This window comes from Mobula birostris, chromosome 4 (genome assembly GCF_030028105.1).
Source record: "Mobula birostris isolate sMobBir1 chromosome 4, sMobBir1.hap1, whole genome shotgun sequence".
Lineage (NCBI taxonomy): Eukaryota > Metazoa > Chordata > Chondrichthyes > Myliobatiformes > Myliobatidae > Mobula > Mobula birostris.
In genome coordinates this window covers 206861598-206876725 of record NC_092373.1, presented here as the reverse complement: position 1 = coordinate 206876725, position 15128 = coordinate 206861598, and the positions used below count along the sequence as shown (strand labels likewise).

Here is a 15128-nt window from a genome sequence, read left to right as displayed (position 1 = left end):
AAATTTACGACCCTCTGCAGCTTCTTTCGGTCCTGTGCAGTAGTTCCCCCCACCACCCCATACCAGACAGTGATGCAGCCTGTTGGAATGCTCTCCACGGTACATCTATAGAAGTTTTTGAGTGTATTTGTTAGCATTCCAAATCTCTTCACACTCCTAATGAAGTATAGCTACTGTCTTGCCTTCCTTATAACTACATCGATATGTTGGGACCAGGTTAGATCCTCAGAGGTCTTGACACCCAGGAACTTGAAACTGCTCATTGTCTCCACTTCTGATCCCTCTATGAGAATTGGTATGTGTTCCTTCGTCTTACCCTTCCTGAAGTCCACAATCAGCACTTTTATCTTACTGACGTTGAGTGCCAGGTTGTTGCTGCGGCACCACTCCACTAGTTGGCATATCTCACTCCTGTATGCCCTCTCGTCACCACCTGAGATTCTACCAACAATGGTTGTATCGTTAGCAAATTTATAGATGGTATTTGAGCTATACACAGCCACACAGTCATGTGTATATAGAGAGTAGAGCAGTGGGCTAAGCACACACCCCTGAGGTGCACCAGTGTTAATCGTCAGCGGGGAGGATATGTTATCACCGATCTGCACAGATTGTGGTCTTCCAGTTAGGAAGTCGAGGATCTAATTGCAGAAGAAGGTACAGAGGCCCAGGTTCTGTAACTTCTCAATCAGAATTGTGGAAATGATGGTATTAAATGTTGAACTATAGTCGATGAACAGCATCCTGACATAGATGTTTGTGTTGTCCAGGTGGTCTTAGACCGCATGAAGAGCCATTGAGATTGCTTTTGCTGTTGACCCATTGTGGCGATAGGCCAATTGCAATGGGTCTAGGCCCTTGCTGAGGCAGGAGTTCAATCTAGTTATGAACCTCTCAAAGCATTTCTTCACTGTCGATGTGAGTGCTACCGGGTGATAGTCATTAAGGCAGCCCACATTATTCTTCTTTGGCACTGGTATAATTGTTGCCTTTTTGAAGCAACTGGGAACCTCTGTCTGAAACAGTGAGAGGTTGAAAATGTACTTGAATACTCCCGCTAGTTGGTTGGCACAGGTTTTCAGAGCATTACCAGGTACTCCATTGGGACCTTCTACCTTGCGAGGGTTCACTCTCTCTAAAGACAGTCTAACATCGGCCTCTGAGACAGAGGTCACAGGGTCATCAGGTGCAGCAGGGATCTTCACAGCTGTAGTTATATTCTCCCGTTCAAAGCAGGCACAGAAGGCATTGAGTTCATCTGGTAGTGAAGCATCGCTGCCATTCATGCTATTGGGTTTCGCTTTGTGGGAAGTACTGTCTTGCAAACCCTGCCAGAGTTGCCGTGCATCCAATGTTGTCTCCAACCTCATTTGAAATGGCCTCTTCGCCCTTGAAATAGCCCTCCGCAAGCCATACCTGGTTTTCTGGTACAGTCCTGGGTCGCCAGACTGGAATGCCATAGATCTAGCCTTCAGCAGACGATGTACCTCCTGGTTCATGCACAACTTTTGGTTTGGGAATGTAAATAAGCCTTTGTAGGCACAAATTCATACACACATGTTTGAATGAAGTCGGTAACAACTGCAGCATACTCATCCAGTTTCGAAGATGAATCCCTGAATACAGTCCAGTCCACCGATTCAAAGCAGTCCTGTGCTTCCCTTGTCCAAACTTTCTTGGTCCTCACTACTGCTGCTGCAGTCTTCAGTCTCTGCCTGTACTCAGGGAGTGAAGTACAGCCAGGTGATCAGTCCATCTCCCACCCCCCATCCTCACCACATTCTACAGAGCCTGTATTGAGAGCATCCTGAGCAGCTGCATCACTGCCTGGTTCAGAAATTCTCAGATCGCAAGACCCTGCAGCGGATAGTGAGGTCAGCTGAAGGAATCACAGGGGTCTCTCTTCCCGCCATTACAGACATTTACACCACACACTGCATCCGTAAAGCAAACAGCATTGTGAAGAACCCCACGCACCCCTCATGCAAACTCTTCTCCCTCCTGCCATCTGGCAAAAGGTACTGAAGCATTCAGGCTCTCACCACCAGACTGTGCAACAGTTTCTTCCCCCAAGCCATTAGACTCCTCAATACCCAGAGCCTGGACTGACACCAGCCTACACACACACACACACACACACACACACACGCACACACACAGACACAAACACACAACTGAACACCAATCCCCACCCTTTGCAATTTTTGCTCATTTCTTTCTCAATTCCTGCTAAAAGATTGTTTACACTTACATCATTTATTATTATATTGTAATTTGTCCTTTACTGCGCCTATTGTCTTGTGTGGGCACGTGGCCAAGTGGTTAAGGCATTGGACTAGTGACCTGAAGGTCGTGAGTTTGAGCCCCAGCCGAGGGAATGTGTTGTGTCCTTGAGCAAGGCACTTAATCACACATTGCTCTGCGACAACACTGGTGCCAAGCTGTATGGGTCCTAATGCCCTTCCCTTGGACAACACTGGTGTCGTGGAGAGGGGAGACTTGCAGCATGGGCAACTGCCGGTCTTCCATACAACTTTGCCCAGGCCTGCGCCCTGGAGAGTGAAGACTTTCCAGGCGCAGATCCATGGTCTCGCAAGACTAACAGATGCCTTTAAATGTCTTGCTTATTAATTATTGTACTGTCGTGCACTGTTCTGTGCACTTTATGTAGTCCCCTTTAGGCCTGAAGTCTAAAGTAGGTTTGTGTTGTTTCAGGTAGTTTAGTGCAGTTTTGTGTTGTTTCAGGTAGTTTAGTGTAGTTTTGTGTTGTTTCATGTAGTCTGGTGTAGTTTTGTGTTGTTTCATGTAGTCTAGTGCAGTTTTGTGTTGTTTCAGGTAGTTTAGTGTAGTTTTGTGTTGTTTCATGTAGTCTAGTGTAGTTTTGTGTTGTTTCATGTAGCACCATGGTCCTGGAGGAATATTGTTTCGTTTTTACTGTGTACTGTACCAGCAGTTATGGTTGAAATGACAATAAAAGCCACTTGATTTGGTCAGAACTGAATACAGTGCTCCAAGTGGGGTCTGACCAAGGTCTTCTATAGCTGTAAAACTACCTCATGGCTCTTGAACTCAATCCTACAGTTGATGAATGCTAACATACTACATGCCTTCTTAACAACACTGTCAACCTGCACAGCAGCTTTGAGTGTCCGAGGGACACGGACCCCAAGATCTCTCTGATCCTCCACACTGCCAAGAGTCTTGCCACTTATATTATATTCTGTCTTCAAATTGGACCTACCATAATGAATCACTTCACACTTATCGGGATTAAAGTCCATCTGCCACTTCTCAGCCCAGTTTTGCAACCTATCAATGTCCCGCTGTAACATCTGACAACCCTCCAGACTGTCCACAACACCCCCAACCTTTGTGTCATCTGCAAACTTACTAACCCACCCTTCTACTTCTTCACCCAGGTCATTTATAAAAATCACAAAGAGGAGGGGTCCCAGAACAGATCCCTGTGGAACACCACTGGTCACCGACCTCCATACACAATATGAAACATCTACAACCACCCTTTGCCTCCTGTGGGCAAGCCAATTCTGGATTCACAGAGCAAGGTCTCCTTGGATCGCATGCCCCCTTACTTTCTGAAGGAGCCTTGCACGGGGAATCTTATCAAGTGCTTTACTGAAATCCATATACAGTACATCCACTGCTCTACTTTCATCAATGTGTTTTGTTACATCCTGAAAGAATTCAACCGGCACCACTTGCCCTTGACAAAACCAAGCTGACTATCCCCAATCAGATTTTGTCTCTCCAAATGCTCATAAATCCTGCCTGTCAGGATCTTCTCCAACAACTTGCCCACCACTCACTGGTCTATAATTTCCTGGGTTATCTCTACTCCCTTTCTTGAACAAGGGAACAACATTTACAACCCTCCCGTCCTCTGGTACTTCTCCCGTCCCTATTGATGACACAAAGATCCAGAGGCTCAACAATCTCCTCCCACACTTCCCAAAGTAGCCTGGGGTACATTTCATCCTGTCCCGGTGACTTATCTAACTTAATGCTTTTCAAAAGCTCAGCACATCTTTTTTCTTAATGTCTATACGCTCAAGTGTTTCAGTCCACTGTAAGTCATCCCCACAATTGCCAAGGTCTTTTTCCCTGCTGAATATTGAAGCAAATATTCATTAAGTGTCTCCGCTACCTCCTCTGACTCTACTGTCGCACCTGATTGGTCCTATTCTTTCATGGCTCATCCTCTTGTTCTTCACATACTTGTAGAATGACTTGGGGTTTTCCTTAATCCTGCTCACCAAGGCCTTCTCATGGCACCTTCTGGCTCTCCAAATTCCATTCTTAAGCTCCTTACTAACAACCTTGTAATTTTCTAGAGCTCTAACAGTGCCTAGTTTCTTGAACCTTTCATAAGCTTTTCTTTTCTTCTTAACTAGATTTTCTACATCCTTTCTCCATCATGGTTCTTTTACCCTACCATCCTTTCCCTGTTTCAATGGAACATACCTATGCAGAACTTCATGTAAATGTTCCCTGAACATCTGCCACATTTCTGCTGTGCATTTTCCTGAGACCATCTGCTCCCAATTTATGCTCCGAAGTTCCTGCCAAATAGCATCATATTTCCCCCTACCAGAATTGAATGTTTCACCAAATTGTCTGCTCCTATCCCTCTCCATTGCTATGGTGAAGGAGGTAGAGTTGTGGTCACTACCTCCAAAATGTTCTACCACTGAGAGATCTGACACTTGACCAGGTTCACTTCCCAATACAGACTCTCCTCCAGTTGGCTTATCCACATAATGTGTCAGGAAACATTCCTGAACACACCTAACAAACTCCACCACATCTAAACCCCTTGCACTAAGGAAATGCCAATCAATATTAGGAAAGTCTACCTGCTCCTCGGTATCCCTGTTACTGTTGGGTGGGAGGGTCTATAAAAAACACCCAGTAGAGTTATTGCCCCTTTCCTGTTTCTGATTTCCGCTCACACTGACTCAGTAGACAATCCCTCCATGACTTCCTCCTTTTGCAGGAATGTGGACTACAAATTACAACAGGAAATAGAAAAGGCTTGTCAGAAGGGCAGTGTTATGATAATTATGGGGGATTTTAACATGCGAGTGGATTGGGAAAATCAGGTCGGCACTGGATCTCAAGAGAGAGAATTTGTAGAATGTCTGCGAGATGGCTTTTTAGAACAGCTTGTTGTTGAGCCCACTAGGAGATCGGCTGTACTAGATTGGGTATTGTGTAATGAACCGGAGGTGATTAGAGAGATTGAGGTGAAGGAACCCTTAGGAGACAGTGATCATAACATGATTGAATTCACTGTAAAATTTGAAAAAGAAAAGCCGAAATCTGATGTGTCGGTATTTCAGTGGAGTAAAGGAAATTACAGTTGCATGAGAGAGGAACTGGCCAAAATTGACTGCAAAGGGACACTGGCGGGAAAGACGGCAGAGCAGCAGTGGCTGGAGTTTATGCGAGAAGTGCAAGACAGTTATATTCCAAAAAAGAAGAAATTTTCGAATGGAAAAAGGATGCAACCGTGGTTGACAAGAGAAGTCAAAGCCAAAGTTTAAGCAAAGGAGAGGGCATACAAGGAAGCAAAAATTAGTGGAAAGACAGAGGATTGGGAAGTTTTTAAAAGCTTACAAAAGGAAACTAAGAAGGTCATTAAGAGGGAAAGGATTAACTATGAAAGGAAGCTAACAAATAATATCAAAGAGAATACTAAAAGCTTTTTCAAGTATATAAAGAATAAAAGACAGGTGAGAGTAGATATAGAACCGATAGAAAATGATGCTGGAGAAATTGTAATGTGAGATAAGGGGATGGCAGAGGAACTGAACGAGTATTTTGCATCAGTCTTCACTGAGGAAGACATCAGCAGTATACTGGACACTCAAGGGTGGCAGGAAAGAGAAGTGTGCGCAGTCACAATTACGACAGAGAAAGTACTCAGGAAGCTGAATAGGCTAAAGGTAGATAAATCTCCTGGACCAGATGGAATGCACCCTCGTGTTCTGAAGGAAGTAGCTGTGGAGATTGCGGAGGCATTAGCGATGATCTTTCAAAAGTCGATAGATTCTGGCATGGTTCCGGAGGACTGGAAGATTGCAAATGTCACTTCGCTATTTAAGAAGAGGGCAAGGAAGCAAAAAAGAAATTATAGACCTGTTAAGCTTGACATCGGTGGTTGGGAAGTTTTTGGAGCCGATTGTCAAGGATGAGGTTACAGAGTACCTGGAGGCATATGACAAGATAGGCAGAACTCAGCGTGGATTGCTTAAAGGAAAATCCTGCCTGACAAACCTATTACAATTTTTTGAGGAAATTACCAGTAGGCTAGACAAGGGAGATGCAGTGGATGTTGTATATTTGGATTTTCAGAAGGCCTTTGACAAGGTGCCACACATGAGGCTACTTAACAAGATAAGAGCCCATGGAATTACGGGAAAGTTACATATGTGGATAGAGCGTTGGCTGATTGGCAGGAAACAGAGAGTGGGAATAAAGGGATCCTATTCTGGTTGGCTGTCGGTTACCAGTGGTGTTCCACAGGGCTCCGTGTTGGGGCCGCTTCTTTTTACATTGTACATCAACGATTTGGATTGTGGAATAGATGGCTTTGCGGCTAAGTTTGCTGATGATATGAAGATAGGTGGAGGGGCCGGTAGTGCTGAGGAAACGGAGAGTCTGCAGAGAGACTTGGATAGATTGGAAGAATGGGCAGAGAAGTGGCAAATGAAGTACAATGTTGGAAAGAGTACAGTTATGCACTTTGGCAGAAATAATAAATGGGCAGACTATTATTTAAATGGGGAAAGAATTCAAAGTTCGGAGATGCAACGGGACTTGGGAGTCCTTGTACAGGATACCCTTAAGGTTAACCTCCAGGTTGAGTCAGTAGTGAAGAAGGCGAATGCAATGTTGGCATTCATTTCTAGAGGAATAGAGTATAGGAGCAGGGATGTGATGTTGAGGCTCTATAAGGCGCTGGTGAGACCTCACTTGGAGTACTGTGGGCAGTTTTGGTCTCCTTATTTAAGAAAGGATGTGCTGATGTTGGAGAGGGTACAGAGAAGATTCACTAGAGTGATTCCAGGAATGAGAGGGTTAACATATGAGGAACGTTTGTCCGCTCTCGGACTGTATTCCTTGGAGTTTAGAAGAATGAGGGGAGACCTCATAGAAATATTTTGAATGTTGAAAGGCATGGACAGAGTGGATGTGGTAAAGTTGTTTCCCATGATGGGGGAGTCTAGTATGAGAAGGCATGACTTAAGGATTAAAGGGTGTCCATTCAGAACAGAAATGCGAAGAAATTTTTTTAGCCAAAGGGTGGTGAATCTATGGAATTTGTTGCCACGGGCAGCAGTGGAGGCCAAGTCATTGGGTGTATTTAAGGCAGAGATTGATAGGTATCTGAGTAGCCAGGGCATCAAAGGTTATGATGAGAAGGTGGGGGAGTGGGACTAAATGGGAGAATGGATCAACTCATGATAAAATGGCAGAGCAGACTCGATGGGCCAAATGGCCGACTTCTGCTCCACATCTCTGTTTTGAAAGGGTGCCCCTCTATCCTAAGGCTGTCCCCTCTTGTCCTAGACTCTCCCACCATGGGAAACATCCTTTCCACATCTACTCTGTCTAGGCCTTTCAACATTCGAAAGGTTTCAATGAGATCCCCCCCCCCATCCTTCTGAATTCCAGCGAGTACAGACCCAGAGCTATCAAACCATTCCTCATATGATAACCCTTTCATTCCCAGAATTATCCTTGTGAACCTCCTCTGGACCCTCTCCAATGCCAGTACATCTTTTCTAAGATGAGGGGCCCAAAACTGTTCACAACACTCAAGGTGAGGCCTCACCAGAGCCTTATAAAGCCTCAGCATCACATCCCTGCTCTTGTATTCTAGACCTCTTGAAATGAATGCTAACATGGCATTTGCCTTCCTCACCACCGACTCAACCTGCAAGTTAACCTTTAGGGCGTTCTTCACAAGGACTCCCAAGTCACTCTGGATTTTCTCCCTGTTTAGAAAATAGTCTGCACATTTATTTCTACGACTAAAGTGCATGACCGTGCATTTTTCAACATTGTATTTCATTTGCCACTTTCTTTCCCATTCTCCAAATCTGTCTAAGTCCTTCTGCATCCTACCTGTTTCCTCAACACTACCTGCCCCTCCACCAATCTTCGTGTTATCTGCAAACTTGGCAACAAGGCCATCTATTCCATTATCTAAATCATTGATATACAGCATAAAAAGAAATGGTCCCAACACCGACCCCTGCGGAACACCACTAGTCACTGGCAGCCAACCAGAAAAGGATCCTTTTATTCTAATTCACGGCCTCCTACCAATCAGCCGATGCTCTAACCATGTTAGGAACTTTCCTGTGATACCATGGGCTCTGAACTTGGTAAGCAGCCTCATGTGTGGCACCTTGTCAAAGGCTTTCTGAAAGTCCAAATATACAACATCCACTGCATCCCCTTTATCTATCGGACTTGTAATTTTCTCAAAGAATTCCAGCAGGTTCATCAGGCAGGATACTCCCTGAAGGAAACCATGCTGACTTTATACTATCTTATCCTGTGTCACTAAGTACTCCATCACCTCATTCTTAACAATTGACTCTAACATCCTCCCAACCACTGAGGTCAGGCTAACTGGTCTATAATTTCCTTTCTGCTGTCTTCCTCCCTTCTTAAAGAGTGGAGAGACATTTGCAATTTGCCAGTCCTCTGGCACCATGCCAGAGTGCAATGATTTTTGAAAGATCATTTCTAATGACACCACAATCTCTAACATTACTTCTTTCGGAACCCTAGGGTGCAGTTCATCTGCTCCGGGTGCCCTATGTACCTTTAGGTCTTTCAGCCTTTTGAGCACCTTCTCTCTTGTAACAGTAACTGCACCCATTTCTCTTCCTTCACAGACTGCAACATCAGGGATATTGCTAGTGTCTTCTACAGTGAAGACTGACGCAAAATACTCATTTAGTTCATCAGCCGTCTCCTTGTCCCATATTATTATTTCTCTTGCCTCATTTTCTAGTGGTCTTACATCCACTCTCATTTCTCTTTTATTTTTAAAATACTTGAAAAGACTTTTACTAGCTTGACTTCATATTTAATCTTTTCCCTTCTAATGAGTTTTAGTTGCTCTCTGTAGTTTTTTAAAAGCTTCTCAATCCTCTATCATGCTACTAATTTTTGCTTTATTGTATGCCCTTTCTTTTGCTTTTACAATAGCTTTGACTTCCTTTGTCAGCCACAAGGTTCTACTATTTTACCATCTGAGTATTTCTTCATTTTTGGAATACACATGTCCTGCACCTTCCTCATTTTTCCCAGAAACTCACGCCATTGCTGCTCTGCTGACGTCCCTGTCAGCAGCTCTTTCCAATTTACTTTGGCCAATTCCTCTCTCATACCACTGTAATTTCCCTTACTCCACTGAAATACTGCTACATCAGACTTTACTTTCTCCCTATCAACTTTCAAGTTGAACACAATCATATTGTGATCGCTGGTTCCTAAGGATTCTTTTACCTTAAGCTCCCTAATCGCCTCCGGTTCATTGCATAACAGCCAATCCACTATAGCGATCCCCTGGTAGGCTCAACGACAAACTGCTGTAAAAAGTAATCTCTTAGGCATTCAACAAACTCACGCTCTTGACATCCATTACCAACCTGACTTTCCCCAATCACCCTGCACGTTAAAATCTCCCATGACTACCATAACATTGCCCTTTTGTACTTTTATTCAGTTCGTAGAACTCTGTTGATGCTGCTGACAGGCCACGTACAATGGACAAGCGCTCTCAAGGCTCCCATTTTAAATAACCGCCGCCAACCTGCGAGAAATCCCTCGTGGTAAAGCTCTGTTGACGCCGCTGGTCGGCCACACACAATTCAGTTGTTCTGATTAAGTTGTCCCAGAGCTAGAGGCAGTTCACAAAAGACTGGAGGCATAAACAGACTTACAAAATAGCTACCTCCATTCCTGCAACCACATGCTAAGAACAAAGACTTCTGCTTTATCGATTTCCACTGCCCTTGGCTCATTCTTTTCAATGATTTGTTCTTTCTGGCCAATAGCTTGTCATGAGCTTTTCAATGAGGTTGCACAGGTGATTGATGAAGGTAGAGTTGAGGATGTTGTAAGGTGTTTAACAAAGTCCCTCATGGGAGCTTCCTCCGGAATATTGAGATCCATGGTGAACTGGCCATTTGGATTCAGACCTGGCTGATCCATAGAAAACAAGGGTTGTGGAAGTCTGTAATTAGCAGTATTCTGCAGAGATTGGTACTGAGACCCCTGCTGTTTGTGATGTAAATAAGTGCCCTGGATGAAGGTATAGATGGGTTGGGAGTATGCTTGCAGATGATACGAAGATCAGAGGTGTTGTGGATCATGTAGAAGACTGGCAAAAGAGATGGTGGGTGCCTGGGGTGGTGGTAGAGGCAGATACATTATGGACTTCTAGAACATAGAACATAGAAACCTACAGCACATTACAGGCCCTTCGGCCCACAATGTTGTGCCGACCATGTAACCTACTTTAGAAACTGCCTAGAATTTCCCTACCGCATAGCCCTCTATTTTTCTAAGCTCCATGTACCTATCTAAGAGTCTCTTAAAAGACCCTGTTGTATCTGCCTCTATCACCATCGCTGGCAATGCATTCCGTGCATCCACTACTCTGTGTAAAAAACTTACCCCTGACATCTCCTCTGTACCTATTTCCAAACACCTTAAAACTGTGCCCTCTCGTGTTAGCCATTTCAGCCCTGGGAAAAAGCCTCCGACTATCCACACGATCAATGCCTCTCATCATCTTATACACCTCTATCAGGTCACCTCTCATCCTCCGTCGCTCCAGCAGCTCACTCTGATCCACGTAATTCTGCAACTGCCCTCAACGGCCCATTCCATCACCCCATCTAAGCCGGTCTGCAGCGGTTCCACATCCTCGTCACGTCTCGCACTCCCCTCAGCTTTGTGCCATCCACAGACTGGAGATATGACACATAATTAACTCCTCCAAATCATCACGGTGTCTGGTGAAGAACTGCTGTCCCAGCACGATCGCTGTGGTAAGCCACGCTCGTCACCCAGAATGGGACCATTTCCTTCTTTCAGTTCTCTCTGCATATCAGTCTGATCTGCTTTCAGACCAAATGCCCTCCTCCTTCTTAACAAAGGATGTGAGGCATTGCTGATGGGCAATAGAATTGTTGACGTGTAGGGAACTTGCAGTGGAACTTGTTCAGCCAGTTTGGATGGAGGAGGTGTCATCTGGTCAGGGGTATCTTGTATATGTAGTTGATAAGCTTTTTCACACTGAAGGTCAGTCATTTGTCATAATTGTACACTCCAACTTTTCATGTGGGACCTAATATAAAGGTTTCTTAAGGTCCAGACACATCTCATCCATTGGTTCCTACTCATCTGTTCTGCAAGTTACACCTCAAACAATGCAAGTCGACTGGTTGAGAATGATCGGCTTTTCATCAACTAGAATTCCCAGTGCTGTGTAGTTACCCCTTTCAGAGAAGCCCCAGCTCACTGTCACTGTCTGACACCCCCTCCCAGTGCTGTGTAGTTACCCCTTTGAGAGAAACACCTCGCAATTAATCAGGTTTTCTCATGTTTGTGATCCTACTACAGTGAAATCTCTTCAAAGGATGCCTGTGCTGAATAAAACTTCTCTTTAATGGGAGTTCAATGATACTGTCTCTTTCTGCGCCCTCCGTGATCTCTGCAGCCCCCCCGACCATGTTTCCATCCAGACCCATCACCACAGACTTCACCCCCCTCCCCCCGTTCTGACTTCACCTGTCACCGACCACCTTACAGTGTCTCCTCCCCTCCCACCACCTTCTTATGCCGACTTCTCATCCTCCTTTCCAGCCCTGAAGAAGGATCTCAGCCCGAAACATCGACTGTTCTGTCAATACTGCCTGACCTGCTGCATTCATCCAGCACCTTGTGTGTGTTGCTTTGAATTCTTCCACCGCTGATGTGAGGCTGACCAGTCTGTTCTCTCTCAATTTGCTTTTTTCAAACCTTGGCATTAGATTCACAACTCTCCAATAGAGGGTCCAGAGACTGTTGGAAAACAGCCACCAATCCATCATGTGAGAGTGTGGAACGAGCTGAGCTGCCAGTGCAAGTGGTGGGTGCGGGCTCGATCGAAACGCTTAAGAGAAGTTTGAATGGGTACATGGATGCTGAGGGTATGGAGGGCTATGGTCCAGGTGCAGGACAATGGGAGTAGGCAGTTTAAATGGTTCAGCATGGACTAGATGGGCTGAAGGGCCTGTTTCTGAGCTGTAATTTTCTATGACACTGATTCAATTCCTTTCAGTTCCTTTCTCTTGCTGGGTTCTCAATTTCCTTGCACTTGTGGGAGCTTATTTGCATCTTGCATCATTCAGACAGAACCGAAGTACCTGCGCAGTGGGGTTCAATTCTCTGTGGAGTCAGTACGTTCTGCTTTCATTTCCTGCCACATTCGGAAGACCTACAAGTTAGGGCTAATAAATTGTGGGCACCGGAAGCATGGCCACACTTGCAGGCTGCCCTGCCCCCAGCACATCCTTGGGCTGTATTGGTCATTGACACAAAGACTGCGTTTCAATGTGTTTCGATGTACAGGGGACAAGTAAAGATAATCTAATCTTTAATTGGTCTGCTATTTCTGTCTTCCTCCGTTTGAAGCTCCCACATGTCCACTCACCCGGTGTAAGTGCTGAAGGTCCTGGATCAAGACTGACACGGGAGACGTGTTTGTCACTCCACACCGTCCAGGCACTGACTTGAGATCTTCGGGTCTGTATAGCAAATGCCGCCCGTGCTCAGCCTCCCCCAGGTGCTCAATGACGTAAGTCCGATTACTGAGAACAATCAGAGCGCTGGCGAAGGGAGAAAAGACTCTGATCAGCTGAACTCTGTACATCCCAGTTGTTAGACAGCGAGTACCCCAGCCCTGTGTCCACACTGCTGGGCCATGACACAGCGAGACTCCTTCTCACAACAGAGACGGAGACGCATCAGCAGCTTTACCTGAGTCCTGAGCAGGTGCTGGCTGAGACCGCAGATCCTGAGAAGCCTCGGACGGAGCCCTCGTAGTAGCACTGAGTCTGTGGGGAGAGATTGAAATGTCAGCACTTTGAGAAAACTCAGTAACAAGGCAGGTTCTGCTCCAGCCCCTTGTCAACATCAACACCTCCGAGTCTCTGATAAAGGTGATTGATGAGGATGAGGATAGAGGATTGGAAGTGGTAGGGGGATTCGGAAGATTAAGCTACAGGGGATCCACAGTGGATGAATTGAAAGTTGGCCCGGCCATAGAATATAGAAAGGTAGCGATGAAGGGTCTTCATCTGACTGGAGGTTTGTGAGCATGGATCAGTGCTGGGTCCTCTGTGAGATATTTAAATAATTTGGACTAAAATGCTGATGAGCTCAGTAGTAAATCTGCAGATGCACAAAGATAGGTGATGTTGTGGATAGTGAAGAACAGAGGTCTGAGCACCAACCCCTGAGGTACAACTCTTGCTGCATACTTCCAGTCACCAGCACAACTCTCTGCACCCATCGCCCGTCACCTGTCACCAGCCCACTGTGGATCCAGTTTGCCACCCTTGTCAAACCCTTTGGGCCTTGTCCCTCTGGGCCAGTGGACCATATGCGATCTTACTAAAAGCCTTCCTAAAGTCATTGGGCTGCCTTCATCGATCTCCTTAGTTAGCTCCTGAGATTAGTGAGCTCCCCCACACAAAACCATGCTGACTGCTAATTAGTCCATCTGAACAAAGTTCTTGTCCCTCAGAATTTTCTACAACTCCCCCACCTTACTTTCCTTACCTCCCTATTAGTCTCCGGGTTTAATCCTACAGCCCCGTCTGAGAAAGAGAACAACAGAGGCTTCACTCTAATCTCCTGGTATCTCACCCGTTCCTCATCAGTAAACTTCCAGCCACTAAAGCAAGAGAACTTTACAGCACCTATACAAGGAACAAACCGAGATTGAGGTACAATGCCTTCACTGTTGGAGAACAAGCTGAAGCCACTGTAACTGATGGCTAAAAAGTGGGTGAAGTTTGGAACTCAGTATGACCCCAGCACTCTGGCAGCGAGCAGAGAGCAGGGCAAAACAAAACCCCCCTCAGTGCCTCGACACAAAGATGAATGTCAGTGCCGAGAGCTTGCCAAGCCAACTCACCGGTTCCTTATCCTGCTCTGTCACCAGAGACCCATCCAAATCGTAGTGTGAGACCTGGAAGCCTCTCGGCAAGAGGACACTGTAGCAGAGAAACAGAAAGGAAGAAGCTGTCACCGAGATGCCTCATCAACCGTGGAATGGCAGTGCCCTCGGCAGATCGCAGATCGCAACTGCACCAGCCGAGGGGGCTGGAGTTTTATCCCCACACATGTGCTGCGCTTTGAGAGATTTAATGTCAGGAGAAAGCGTTCTGTAAACGTCAGGACCCTTAATAATGTTGATCTTGGGTTCCAAGTCCATTGCTCTCTGAAAATGACAATGCGCAGTAAAGGCGGATATCACGTTTGGGGTACTGAGTAAAAGATTTAGGAAGTCATGTTGAAACTGTGTAAAAGTTTGGTTAGGCCATGCTTGGAGTATTGTGTGCAATTCTAGTCACCCGATTACAGGAAGGATGTAAAGCTTTTGAGGGGTTGCAGGATTTTGCCTGGATTAGAGGGTATGGTCTACAAGGAGAGGAGTGGTGGAGCTGAGGGGAGATCTGATAGAGGTTCATGCATAGGGTAAACAATCATCATCTTTTGCCCAGGGTTGAAATAGCTAATATTTGAGGGAATACATTTCAGGTGACAGAGGGCAAGCTTACAGGAGATGTGCAAGAGAAGTTTGTTTTTTGACACCAGAGGGAGCCTTGCAACAAGTAGTGATGTTTGAGAGGCTGTTGGACAGACATGTGAATATACAGGATAGGAGGAGTATGACTCTTGTACAGGCAGAATAGATTTAGTTTAATTTGGTATAGGCATTATGCACGAAGAGAGAAAGATAAGCTTTATTTCTCATTCTGTATGTACATTGAAACATCGAAACACAGTGAAATGTGTCGTTTTGTGTC

At 45.5% G+C, this 15128-nt stretch overlaps 1 protein-coding gene across 1 annotated transcript in view; it reads right to left on the bottom strand.

Annotated features, from left to right (window-relative positions):
* The window catches only part of LOC140197108 (disintegrin and metalloproteinase domain-containing protein 12-like), a 136097-nt gene that overhangs the window by 96475 nt on the left and 24494 nt on the right, over window positions 1-15128 (bottom strand). Inside the window, exons 4-6 of the mRNA XM_072257023.1 lie at window positions 14234-14312; window positions 13072-13148; window positions 12746-12920 (exon numbers count right to left, since the gene is read on the bottom strand). Of these exons, the coding sequence (XP_072113124.1) occupies window positions 12746-12920; window positions 13072-13148; window positions 14234-14312 (331 nt within the window). The remainder of the gene's footprint in view (window positions 1-12745; window positions 12921-13071; window positions 13149-14233; window positions 14313-15128) is intronic.